Source organism: Tupaia chinensis, unplaced genomic scaffold (genome assembly GCF_000334495.1).
Source record: "Tupaia chinensis unplaced genomic scaffold, TupChi_1.0 Scaffold000511_1, whole genome shotgun sequence".
In the NCBI taxonomy this organism is placed as follows: Eukaryota; Metazoa; Chordata; class Mammalia; order Scandentia; family Tupaiidae; genus Tupaia; species Tupaia belangeri.
In genome coordinates, this window is record NW_006160024.1 from 331298 (window position 1) to 344750 (window position 13453).

At 42.9% G+C, this 13453-nt stretch overlaps 1 protein-coding gene across 1 annotated transcript in view; it reads left to right on the plus strand.

The window, feature by feature from the left end:
• LOC102497990 (two pore calcium channel protein 1-like) overlaps positions 1–13453 on the plus strand; it is a 52404-nt gene that overhangs the window by 30339 nt on the left and 8612 nt on the right. Inside the window, exons 10-14 of the mRNA XM_006156630.3 lie at positions 2956–3100; positions 4774–4950; positions 10042–10106; positions 11596–11683; positions 13351–13420. Of these exons, the coding sequence (XP_006156692.1) occupies positions 2956–3100; positions 4774–4950; positions 10042–10106; positions 11596–11683; positions 13351–13420 (545 nt within the window). The remainder of the gene's footprint in view (positions 1–2955; positions 3101–4773; positions 4951–10041; positions 10107–11595; positions 11684–13350; positions 13421–13453) is intronic.

Here is a 13453-nt window from a genome sequence, read left to right on the forward strand (position 1 = left end):
GTCAGCCACGTGGAAGTCTAGTGCTTTAACCACCATGCCATTCACTGGTTCCTCGAAGGAAGTTTTAATCACAGAAAGACAAGCGGGAGTACATGCTTCACTATGGCTTGAGATCTGCACAATCAAGGGATGATGTTACTTCCAGGAATATTTTCTCTTTTTCTTCTTGATCAGCAGCTGTAAGGATTTGTGGTTGCTGAGGCTAAACATTGGAATTCTGTTAGTACTGAAAGTGGTAAAACTTAAATCTAGTGTTAATCTGAGAAACACAAAACTTTCACTAGAATAGACTTTTTTAAAGAGTTATTTATTTAATTCTATTTATTATTATCGTTATTATTATTATTATTTTTTAATTGGACCAGCGAGAGACAGAGAGAAAGAAAGAGAAAGCAAGCCATCAGATCCAAGACTTGAACTGCAGTCGACCATGTGGGAATCCAGACCTTAACCACCAAACTACCTGCTGGTCCCACTGAATAGAACTATTAACAAAAAGAACATGAAGAAAATAATGTTGTCTCTACCACAAGGCTTGGCAGATGATGGTTCATATGCCTCTGCCTGTTTTTGTGAAGTTTTGCCAAACACTGGCTCATGCGCTTATGGATCACGTGTGGCTGTTTTCATGCTTTACTAGCAGAGTTGACCAGATGGCCTGCCAACCCAAACAGATTTACTTTTGGGCCCTTTATAGAAAGAGTTTGCTGACTTGTAAGCTACAACACTACATAACAGATGGGTAAAAAACTCCTTCTTAACACAAAATTACAATGCTTTGTTTGGGAGGGGACGTAGGATTTTTCTTTTACTAATTAATCTAGATTAAAAGATGTGAATCTAGTGAGATTGATGGATTCCCTACTGGTCGTCGTTATTTAGTGGCCAGAGGTTTGGGCTGGATTGCTTCTTAGTGACCTTGGTAGGTCACCCTGACCCTAGTTATTGCTGTCATCCCAGTTTCCTTATAACCTCTGATGGAGTTCATGTAGCCGAGTTCCCTGGATCTATGTTATACATGTCCATGTCACCTAATTCTCCAACGCTGCACTTCTACCTATGGGTTTTACTATTAGGATGTGAATGTCGGGAACCAGGTGGTGGTGCAGTGGTAGCACAGCTGGACTCACATGGAAAAGATCCTGGGTTCGTATCTCAAGACCTCCCTGAACACATCAGGCTCCTGTTCTAGGCTGAGTGAGACTGGGAATTGATCAGTCTTTAAAGACCATGTTAGGAGGGGGCCATCTGGTGGCATGGTAATTGTAGCTGGCCGAAGTTCAAGTCCTGGACCTGGCGGCTGCTTGTTTTCTCACTTTCTCTCTCTCTCTTTCTCTCACTCTGTCCCTCTTTGGTCAAATAAAAATAAGTAAACTTTTTACTTATAAAAAAATTAAATAAAGTTAATTAAACAATTCTTTTTTTAAAAAAAAAAAAAAGACCCTGTTGGGTTGTCTCTCTCTCTCTCTTGTTCACACACACTCTCTCTCTCTGAAGAATAAATTAATAACAGTAATAATAAAAGATGTGTATGTGAAGTTTCCTTCTAATTAAATATCTGGAAATTTGACAGGCCCTAGATGTCTAAGTATGTTTTTCATTCAATTTGATGGACTCAGTTTCTTTCATGTTCTTAGAACCATATGCCATTAAGAGACAACAGCAACATTAGTGTTTAATATCCCTTGAGGCTTTCTGCCAGGGTCAAGGCCTTTTCTAAATCTGGGAGTCTTCCTAGCCGGTTCACAATATCTTTCTTGCGTAAGTCACACAATGGTATCACCTTTGGCTCCATGATTCTTTGCTTACCAAGGTGGAGATCTGGGTACCTGCTAGGCACTGTAGAAGAGAAGCTTCCTAGGTTTTTCAAATGACTGCCCCAGTCTTTCACAGTTGTCATGGCTATACCTGATTTCAGTAGCTTTCTTTAGAGTTTCCAAAGCATTCAACTGAAGTTTCGAAGAAGCAGCAACGCCCTTTGCACGTTCTTATTTCATCCATCAATGTGCTGTTTCTTTAAGTTACGTGTGATTAGGACCAGCAGGTGGCACAGTGGTTAAGGTGCTGGACTCCCACATAATTAAGCACAGTTTGAGTCCCGGATCCGGTGGCTTGAAACTCTTGCCCAGTGCATGTGTGTGTGTGTGTGTGCTCAAAACCCCAAGAGGAGAATGAAAGAGAAGGGATTGCAGCATGGCCATCCACCCTGGGGCGTGACTTCTTGCTTTCTGTCTCTCTAGAGAGCACATGTGCCCAATAGCAAAAATCTCTCTTAAAAAAAGAAAATGATATGTGATTACCAGATGTTCATGCATAAATAGGCTTGGGAACCAGTCCAATTGATGTGTGGTCAGCATCAGACCCACCTGGTGAGAGAGAGAGGTGCACAGGGTAGTGAGAACAGCCTATTGGTCCCCCAAGTATTTAGCAGATCTGAAGAGCATCGGTGGGTTCAGGTTGGTCAAGAAAGCTGGCCACTGAGTTTGGCCTGGGGTGGCAGATGAACTTGTGGATGTTGGTTTGAATGAGCCCCTGGGAGCAGAGTGGGAAGAGCAGAAGGTAGGGGCTCAAGTGGAAGGTCTGGATTACATGTTCTGGGAGGCTTTATGAAGGGGAAGGGAAAGGGGTTGAGGCTAGAAGGTAGAGCAGGGCAGGCACTGAAAGCATGAGAGTCTGAGTGAGGGGAAAAGCAGGGTGAAGACAGGGAGTGAGGTGGTGGCACTGAAAATGAACAAAACCACATATTGCTACCTTGGCGTGGCTGAGGCTGTCCTCAAATCTTACCTGCTTGAGGACAGGTAAGAGACTGGGGAGTGAGAGACTGGCTCTGCCACTCACTGGCTCCTTGGCCTCACCTGCAAAATCCAGAGCTAAGAGTCTATGCTGATGTGGCTTCACCCTTTGTGCCTAAGTGTCACAGTGCTCATGCATTTGGGAGTCATTTTCTCATTGCAGACAAAACGAACTTTCTGCGCCTGGCTGACCTCCTCAACATCCAGGTGGTCACTATCAACATCAGGAGACATCCATTGGAGGCCTGGCTCCCACGGGTATACCAGTCGTCTGCAAGCCTCTTGGTCCAGAAGATGGTCCGGCACAGGCAAGTGAGATGGGGTTAGTTTTCTCTCAAATGACTTTAAAAATAGAGAACTCTGTCAGCGCCATCCAGACAGCCTGTGTTTCATCATCAAAGCTACACATCAGCTCCCTGCTTGCTACTTTTAATTTCTCAAGGAGGCATGGAAAGGGTTCTAAGCATGCTAGATTAGTTCAAAGCACAGGTGTCTAGATTATTCTACCTTCTGTGATGTTTCCTAAGATGCTCAGGAGCCATGGACTAGGGAACCAGCAGTTAGCGTAATGGCTATGTCACTGGACTCCCATGTAGTCGACCGCGGTTCGCGTCCCGGACCCGGTGGCTTAAAACTCACGCCGGGCACATGTGTGTACATGCCCAAGATCCCGAGAGGAGAATGGAGGAGAAGGGATTGTGGCGTGACCATCCCTCCCGGGGGGTGATTTCTCACTTTCTGTCTCTATGTCTCTCTATGTCTGTCTGGCGAGCGCATGCGCCCTATAGCAAAAACAAAAACCAAAAAGCAAAAAACAAACCACCTCTCCAAAAAAAAAAAAAAAAAGGAGCCATGGACTAGAACTAGATGTGCCCTTTACACCAGGAAGCTGACCACTGAGTTTAGAAAATCCCAACTCCATGGGCATAAATATGAAGTTGATGTTAAATGTAGCATGTTGCTTCCGTGAATCATATGGTAAGAACTCATGAGTTAGCGTTGGAATGATTGTTAAGGGGGTTAATTTAATTCTCTTATTTTCAATGAGATGGCTGCTTGGAAGAGTCACTTACCTATTTGAGATCTTCCTTTTAATCCATGTGACCTGAAATACCCTGTCATGTGAGCCTTCCCCTCAGCCTCTTTGGCCTCTTGCTTTCTTTGCATTTAACATTGCACAAGGTGACTGGTCAGAAGTCCTTGGAAGTAGATTAGCCTGGGATGTAGGCAAACATCCCTTTTAGCTGCCTATGTGGTATATTATCAAGGCCGTTTACATAAACGTTTTCTGTTAATCCCAACATTGAACCGCTGATGTGCTGCATATGGCCTCTGCGGCCTATCCACTTGCAACACCTGGTGCTCAGCCCAAATCCATGGCACCACAGAGGACACTGGGTTACCCCCTTTCCCTCCCCATAGCCACGCCACCGGGATATCCAGAATTCTCTAGGGCACAGGAGTTGGGCACTGAGCCACTTAGCACAGCTTGCTCTGGGACTGGAAAGTTGAGTCTGAGCCCAGCTAGCATGTTTTTTCACCCATTTCACTCCAAACTTGGAGAGGAAGAGGAACATGTTAGACCCCTGGAACACCTGTGTGCATTAGTGGTAAAGAGGTTTGGAGAAGCTTTCTTCGTTAACGATGTTAATTCTCCAGGGACAGGTAGCAGAGGGTGACTATTCCATGCTGATTCCTAAATCTCCCTGCCCCCCAGATCCAGGTGCTGTGCCCCCAAAAGAGAAACCACACTGTCTCCTCTCCCTTCACTCTGCCTTCATCTTCTCCTTGGAGAACGGGCTCAGCAGAAGTGTCAGCAGAAGGCTGAAACCTTCCATGGAACACGTGTGGTGGGGAACCCCATATTTATCACGTTGCTGGGAAACAAAGTAGCCCCCACAGGACCTAGAATAGGCTCCTATTTCTTTCACTGGACTGTGGGATGACAGGATTTCTCCCTCTCTCTCTTTTTTCATGCCAGGATTTTTGTCTGGGTTTATGATGTCATCATTATAATAAATGCCATCTTCATTGCTCAGGAAGGGAGCATTTCCTACTCGGAATGGCTTTTCCTTTCTCTCTATGTTATCGAGATTCTCCTGAAACTGTACACATACGAGCCCAGAGCCTATTTCGGAAGGAAGCAGTTCTGGAACTGGTAAGCCCTTGCGTCCTGAGGGGAGACAGGAATGTGGCCACAGGGGACAAATGAGGACCTCCTGTCACAATCTGGGGAGTTCGCCAAGCTCCAAGTGCCTAGTTTTGAGATATCTCATAATGAGGCCTTGGGTGAGCGAACATCTGGTTCAGTGAAAGCTGTTATTCATGATGTCAGTTTGAACTCATGCCCACTAAAATTAGAATCGCAGATCACCGCATCTTGAACTTGAAAAGTACCTTTGGAAAAAAGGAAAACAAAACTTTTTCTGCACTCTCCTGACAGCAACTGTGTGGGGTTTTCCTTATACCAAGCAATTCCCCAACTCTCTAGAGACACCAACTGGGTGTCCTACTTTTCAATTCAATCCTGACACTATCTGTCCCAAGACCGCCCTCACTTCTGATGTCACTTGCAAATAGTAGGTTGTCACCTTGACTTCTTTCTGACCCACTGGTTATAAATCAGAGGTCCCTATGCCCTCCTCCTTAGGTTTGATAATTTGCTAGAACAGACACAGAACTCAGGAGAACAGTTTACTTATTAGATTTCTGGTTTATTATAAAAGGATCCAATCCAGAAACAGCCAGATGGAAGAGATTTAGGGGTCAAGTGTGGGAAGGGTGTGGAGTTTCCATGCTCTCCCTGGCACGCCACCTCCCAGTGCCTCCGTGTGTTCACCCACCCATCCTTTTGGGTTTTTATGGAGGCTTCATTGTGTATGCACGGTGGATTAAATCACTTGCGATAGGTCTTCTGTCCCTCTCCCCTGACCACTGGGAGTGGGACACAAAGTTCCAACCCTCTAATCAGGTATTGGCTCCAAAGGACACCAGCCTACATTCTTAGGGGATTTCCAAACATAAACTCAGAAAGGCTGAACAAGGTTGTTTTTAATAACAAATGATACTCCTTTCACCTTTACCACTCCTACTACTCAGGAAATTTCAAGGATTTTAGAAGCTTTGTCTAAGAACAGGAGAAGAAGACCAAATACATATTTCTTAGCGCAATCCCTTCTACAGCTCCCTCAGCCCACTCCCTAGTCTCACTGTCAGAAAACTCAGCCTGTGACCTGGATAATGAGGACTTAGCAAGCTGTTCCCTGGCCTGGGGGTATGTCTCCAATGGGCTCCTCTTCTCTAGGGTCTCTACTCCCTGGTCTCAAACCACAGCCCTAATGCTACAAACGTGCCCATGCATCTATTTTTTGATGGTTGCTATAGGGTGCATGCATTCACAAGAGAGGGACAGAGAGGGAAAGTGAGAAATCACTCCCCAAGGGGGAATGAGCATGCACAATCTCTTCTCTATTCTCCTCTCAGAATTTTGGGTACGTATGCACACACACCCCCAGTGTGATTTACACGCTGCCGGGTCTGTGGCTCTAACAGTGGTCAGTCACATGGGAGTCCACACCACCTGCTGGCCCCCAGCCCATGGCGCTTTTTTTTTTTTTTTTGAATGCTTAATGAATATTTATTTTTCATGAAATTAGAGGTCTTCAGGGTCAAGTACAACTGTCAGAAACTCAATTGTAACCGAAAAATACAAAAGAGAACTTGTTAGCCCATGCATCTTGAGTGCTACTGTTCTTCAGGCCTTGTGGGTCACAAAAGGGCAAAGTGCAGGCTGGACTGAGACAGTGCACCGTGTGGCAGGGCTGGATCTGTGACCACTGCCCCAAGTGCCAGGAAACATGATTCCAGGTGCATGTGGCCAGCAGGGAACATTCAAACATGGTGTTTCTTGTTTCATATTTTCTGTCCTAAAAATTTTAGAAGTCAGTTTTATAGCCGGATCATCGTTCTGAGTAACAGATTGGATATGAAATTTTTTCAGCTTCTGTCATATTCTGAGCTCAGCAGGTCTTTCCCTTGATTCTTTTTTTAAATATATTTTTAATTTTATACATTCAACCACTATACATCATTTAGCTTGTAAAGTGAATTGAGCCAATAATTCACACCAGGCCGGTTGAGGATACTATACTCATTATCATTTACAGATAATCATACATTTCTGTGTTCCATAAATGTCTTGCCTCTCTATCTTTCTCCTTGATTTCTTTCCTCGCACTCTCCCCCTTCATCCACCTTCTTCCCACCTTGTCTCTAATATCTATAATCACTTTCCATGCTCCTATATCCTCTAGTCTTCCAGTTTCGGCCATAGAGTGTGGACAGTTGGTATATGTTAAGTGGAGACATACAATGTCTCTCTTTCATAGCCTGGCTTGCTTCACTCAGTAGTAAATCTTCCATATTCATCTACTTTCTATCAAATGCCAGGGTCTTTTTTATAATTATTGAGTAGTAGTCCATAGAATACACACACACACACACACATATATATATATATATATATATATATATATACGCACCACACTTTTTCAATCCATTCATCATCTGTTCGTAGGCATTTGGGTTAGTTCCATGTCTTAGCAATTGTGAATAATGCTGCAATAAACATAGTTGTGCAAGTGCTTTCCTGACTGAGTGTTCTCTTGTCCTTTGGGTAGATACCCAGAAGTGGAATTGTGGGATTATATGGTTGTTCCATTTGTAAATCGTTGAGGAACCTCCATGTTGATTTTCACAGTGGCTGGACCAGTTTACATTCCCACCAACAGTGTAGGAGAGTTCCCCTTTCACCACAGCCCTGCCAACACTTATCATTATTTATTTTATTAATCTTCACCATTCTGACTGGGGTTAGGTGATATCTCATTGTGGTTTTGATCTGCACCTCCTTTATGATGAGAGATATTGTGCATTTTTTTCATATGCATTTTGGCTGTTCATATGTCTTCCTTAGAGATTTTTAACTTTTTTTCCCCCTTTTTTATTGGGTTTTTTTTTTTTTTTTTTTTTTTTTTTTTTTTCAGGTAAGCCACTTGAGTTCCTTGTGCATTCTGGTTATCAGTCCTTTATTTGAGGCATAGTTTACAAAAATACTCTCCCATTCCGAGTGTTATTGACTCACATTAGTTACTGTGTCCTTTGCTGTGCAGAAACATCTTAATCTGATGTAATTCCATTTGTCTAGTTTTTTTAATTCTTGCCTGTGCTTTGGGAGTCTTATTTAAAAAGTCTTTGCTTACTCCAGTGTCTCCCCGAGTTTCCCCAGTGTTTTCCACCAGCAGTTTTATAGTTTGAAGTCTTCAGTTTAGATCTTTGATCCAGTTTGAGTTGATTTTTGTTAATGGTGAGAAATAGGCATCCAGAGTCATCTTTCTGCAGGTGGATACCCAGTTTTTCAGCACCATTTGCTAAAGAGGTTTTCCTTTTCCCACTGGATTGACTGGTACACTTTGTCAAAAATCAGTTAGCTGTATGTTTTGGGGTTTATTTCTGGGGTCTCTATTTGTTGCATTTATCCACGTTTCCTTTTGTGCCAATACCACACTGTTTTGAGTATCACAGCTTTGGAATATATTTCGGTGTCAGAGAGTGAGATGCCTCTTACTCCACTCTTGTGCAGGATTGCTTTGGCAATATGAAGTCTTTTATGATTCCAGACAAATTCTATGATTGTTTTTTCTAAATCTGTGAAGAATGTCTCTGGTAATTTGATTGCATTAAATGTGTATATTAATTTGGGTAGAATTGTCATTTTGATTATATTGATTCTTATAATCTAGGTATGTAGGATGTCCTTCCACTTGTTTTTGTTTTGGGGTTTATTTCTGGGGTCTCTATTTGTTGCATTTATCCACGTTTCCTTTTGTGCCAATACCACACTGTTTTGAGTATCACAGCTTTGGAATATATTTCGGTGTCAGAGAGTGAGATGCCTCTTACTCCACTCTTGTGCAGGATTGCTTTGGCAATATGAAGTCTTTTATGATTCCAGACAAATTCTATGATTGTTTTTTCTAAATCTGTGAAGAATGTCTCTGGTAATTTGATTGCATTAAATGTGTATATTAATTTGGGTAGAATTGTCATTTTGATTATATTGATTCTTATAATCTAGGTATGTAGGATGTCCTTCCACTTGTTTTGTATCATTTTCAATTTCTTATATATATATATATTTTTTTTTTTTCAGTTTTCCTTGTAGAGGTCTTTGACTTCTTTGGTTAGATTTATTCCTAAGTACTTTATACTGTTTGTGGCCAGGATAAATGAGATTACTTTCTTCACTTCTACCTCAGTCTGCTTGTTGTTCATATATAGGAATGCTATAGATTTTTTATATGTTGATTTTGTATCCTGCTACTTTTCTGTATTCATATATTACTTCCAGTTTTTTCGTGGATACCCTTGGGTCTTCTATGTATACAATAACGTCATTTGCAAATAGAGATAATTTCACTTCTTCTTTCTCTATTTGAATGCCTTTTATTTTATTCTCTTTTCTGATTGCATTGGCTAGGACTTCCAGCACTATATTGAAAAGGAGTGGAGAAAGTGGGGAGCCTGTCTTGTACCAGTTTTTAGTGGAAAAGCTTTCAGCTTTTCCCTATTCAGTATGATGTTAGCTATGGGTTTTTCATAGATAGCTTTTATTATATTGAGACATTACCCTTCTATGCCAATTTTGCTGAGAGTCTTAATCATGAAGAGTTGATATATTTTATTAAATACTTTTTCTGCATTGATTGATCTGATCATATGGTTTTAATCTTTCTTTCTGTTAATATGGTGTATTATGTTTATGGTTTTGCATATGTTGAACCAACCTTGCATTCCTGGAATAAAGCCCAACTGGTCATGATGTATAATCTTTTTTATATGTTGTTGGTTATGATTTGCTAGTATCTTGTTGAGAATTTTTGTATCTATATTCATCAGAGATATTGGTCTGTAGTTTTCCTTCTTTTTCATGTCCTTGTCTGTTTTGGGGATGAGGGTGATGGAGACTTCATAAAACGAATTTAGGAGGGTTCCTTCCTTTTGGATGTTTAAAAATAACTTTAGTAGAATGGAGGTTAACTCTTCTTTAAAAGTTTTTTGTAGAGTTCAGAAGTGAAGCCATCGGGACCAGGGATTTTCTTTGTTGGAAGGTTATCTATTACTGATTCAAGTTCATTGCTTGTTTCCTTGATTTTTAACTGATGTTGCTTTTGCTTTTTTATACTGTTAGGTTTGACACACTGATCATCCTTGCAGCCCTGGTGGCCACTGTGGCCAATGCCACCATTCAGTCAGGTTAGTGTCCCCAGCTCTCAGCTTCACCACCTCCTGGAATAATGTGTTCAATTTGTAGTCTTTGTTGAACATTCACCATGCACGAGCACCACTCAGATGTTTGGGGTGATGGGATGGGGATACAGGAGAATGATGAAAATGTCCCATGTTCTTGAGAGTGTCAACTTAAGAAAAGAAAGCTGAGGCAAATGTAAATAAAGCAAAGGAGAATTTATTTGGGGCAAAAATGTGGAAAATTGCCCAGACACAAATCTCTAAGTTACTGTCAATGTTGTGTGCCAAAGTCTTATGGAATGTAGGGTAGTTTTAAAGGCAAAAAATCACAAGTGGAGAGGGGGATTAATCAGAAGTCTTATATTGGTCAAAAGCTGTACCACTGAGTCTTCCAGAGCAGATAGGCTAAATTGCATCATAAGGGAAAAGGGATGTTTTCATGGTCCTTCTGGGGTCGGCATTGGAGTTAATATCGTACAGTAGCGTAAAGGGGAAAAGCAGTGGGGTTTAATGCTCAGATAATGATGAGCAAACAATTCTCTTTGGAAGCAGGATGGGCTTGGAAGACAGACAATGGTCGGTGCTAAACTCTGTCCAGGTGTGTTGACATCCTTTGATTTTAAACCTCAGGGAGGAAGCTGAAGACAGTTCTCTTCTTTGCTATTTTTAGTCTAGAGGCTGATAAAGGGATATTGGAATGAATCCTTTACTGTGTTTTGGGAGATTAACGGAACTCAAAGCCCAGTGCACATTTCAAGATCCATCACCTACTGTATGATTATGCTACCTCCTGGCCCTATTTTACAACAGAAAGAATGGGCTCTTAATTTGTTATTTTATAAGAGGAAAAAGGCTTTGTTTGAGCTTCCCTGCATTTTAGAGATCTCATTTGTATGTGTCCATCACATCAAATACTTACCTGGTCATCTCTCCTAAACTGGTTCCTCGGGGCTGACCATCACCCATTGGCCGCTCTGTACAGCTTGGTCCAGCCATGGCAGGATGTCAACCTCATCCTTGCTCACCACTCTCTTCTTTCTGCCCTCCCCTGGCCCTACCCATACATACCCCCCACCCCGTGCACACTCCTGTAGATGGCAGGCAGGATTATGTAAGATAGTGAAGCTTATTAGCTCTATAGAATACATTCTTGGGGAAGAGAGCTCGTTGAAGTGTGTCTTTCTATACAAATGATCCACAGTTGCTACTCAATGGTTTGGTCATTTCTGAAATCTGCACCTGTCCTCAGGGTTCCTCAGCTCTGGGGCTGGGGTGGAGGGTGGGCTAGGCAGCCATGCTGGCCTGGCTTCCACTTGTAGGGTAGCTCTGACACAAGGCCGTGCTCACTTCCCCATTGTTCAGGGCTGTCATTCTGTTCCTCAAGCAAAGCTGCATTTCCCCCAGGACCCACAGGGCCTCAGACCTCATTGAATAAGGGAGAGAAGCCAGAGGTGCTGAGAAAATGGAATGCTAAGTGATTGTTTTCTTTTTCCAGCAAAAACATACAACAGTCAGCAGATACTAGATATCGTCCTAATACTGAGGATACTCCGGCTCTTAAGGATCATCATTAGCATTCAGAGGTAAAGATAAGGTGACATGAAATGCCTGCATTAAGGGTTCCCCACATGGTGCCCTGATGAAAAGCACTCCTTCTCCAGAATGATAAACACACTCACCATGATCCCAGCAGGTAACATGTGGAGGGCCCCCGGTTCTTTGGAGCTAGCAGGGTGGGGGGCAGCCAGGGAAGATGGGGAAGAGCCCACAGACAGCAGTTCCCTGAGGGCAGGGATTCTACCAGGCACTTGCGTCCCTGTGACCCCACAATGAATTGAGCTGCTTGTACCATAAGAGGAGTCATGCTGGCAGCTAATCTAACTCAGGTGTGCATCATACATGGACTTTTATTATTCCTAGTTTACAAGTTGATGACACTGATGCTCCGGGAGGTTAAGAAACTCCCTCCTCTACCAGCAGGTGACATAGTGGTTAAGGTGTTGGATTCCTTGGAACCAGCAGGTGGCATACATCGCTGGAGTCCCACGTAGTGGATAACAGTTTGAGTCCCAGACCTGGGGGCTTAAAATTCACGCTGAGTGCACATGTGTGTGTGCATGCACATGAGCTCAAAATCCTGAGAGGAGAATGGAAAAGGGATTGCCGCATGGCCATCCCCTCTGAGGGTTAATTTCTCACGTTCTTTCTCTCCAGTGAGTGCACGAGCTCTATAGCAAAAATCTCTCCAAAAATGAAGGTGCTGGATTCCCACATGCCATATTCCACAGTTTGAGTTCCAGACTCAGGCATGTGTGCACACATGCCTAAAATCCTGAGAGAAGAATGGAGAAGGGTTTGCAGCGTAGCCATCTCCCCTGGGGTGTGATTTCTCACTTTCCCTCTCTCTGTCTCTCTCCAGTGAGTGCACACACCCTATGGCAAAAACAAAACAAAACAAAACAAAACAGACAAAAAACCCAACTCCCTCAAGAGTGCACAGCTGGATAGAGTCAGACCGAGATGTAAACCTAAGAGTCCGAGCCCAAAGCCGAGATAAACCGCACCCTGGGTTTTTGATAGGCCAGGTTTCTTTCAAGGCCTTCTGAGAACTGGTCTGCTGCCCCAGAAAATACTCAGTTGTCTACATATACCTTTAGGACAGCCTTGAAACAGGCTCAGTTGTGATGGAGAAAAACATGGGAGAGAAAAGGAAATGAAGTTAAGTAGTTTCCCAGCCTCAACACCCACCTCTGTCTTATTAGTCAAGTTCTCTGCTTTTGTTTTTAATTGCCTGAGTGCTCTCTAGAGAGGAGAAGGCACCCCGTGACAGGCTGTGGTCATGCTAACAATCGTCCCTCCATTTTCCCATCCTGTTTGGATCTGGGGCACGTACTCTCTTTTGTCCAGTGTATTTTTCAAGCTGCTGAAGCTGGCATTTGAACCACAGTTAGCCATATGGGATCCAGCACCCTTAACTACTAGGCTGTGGGTCTTACCCATGAAATTCTCTGTAATTACCTTTTTTATCCTTGTGAAGCCTGACTTGCTTTGCTTCAGGGGAAGCTACTATTTAACACCCCCTCAACTGGACAAATGGATTAATTTGGACACCGTCGTAAAGGCAAATTCCTGATGCATTTAAAGAATGGATACAGGACCGTATGGGGGTTATTATATGAGAGGTGCTAATTAGCTGTCAGTCTTACTGACCATCTCTTTTGCCTTGTGTTGAAAATGTGTTTTGTCCTAGATTCCGGGTTATTGTGACCACTTTAATTAACATTGGCCCCACGATGCTGACGTTTGGTGGACTTGTCTTTGTAAGTGCCTCCTCTCATTGCTGTTCTATGTGA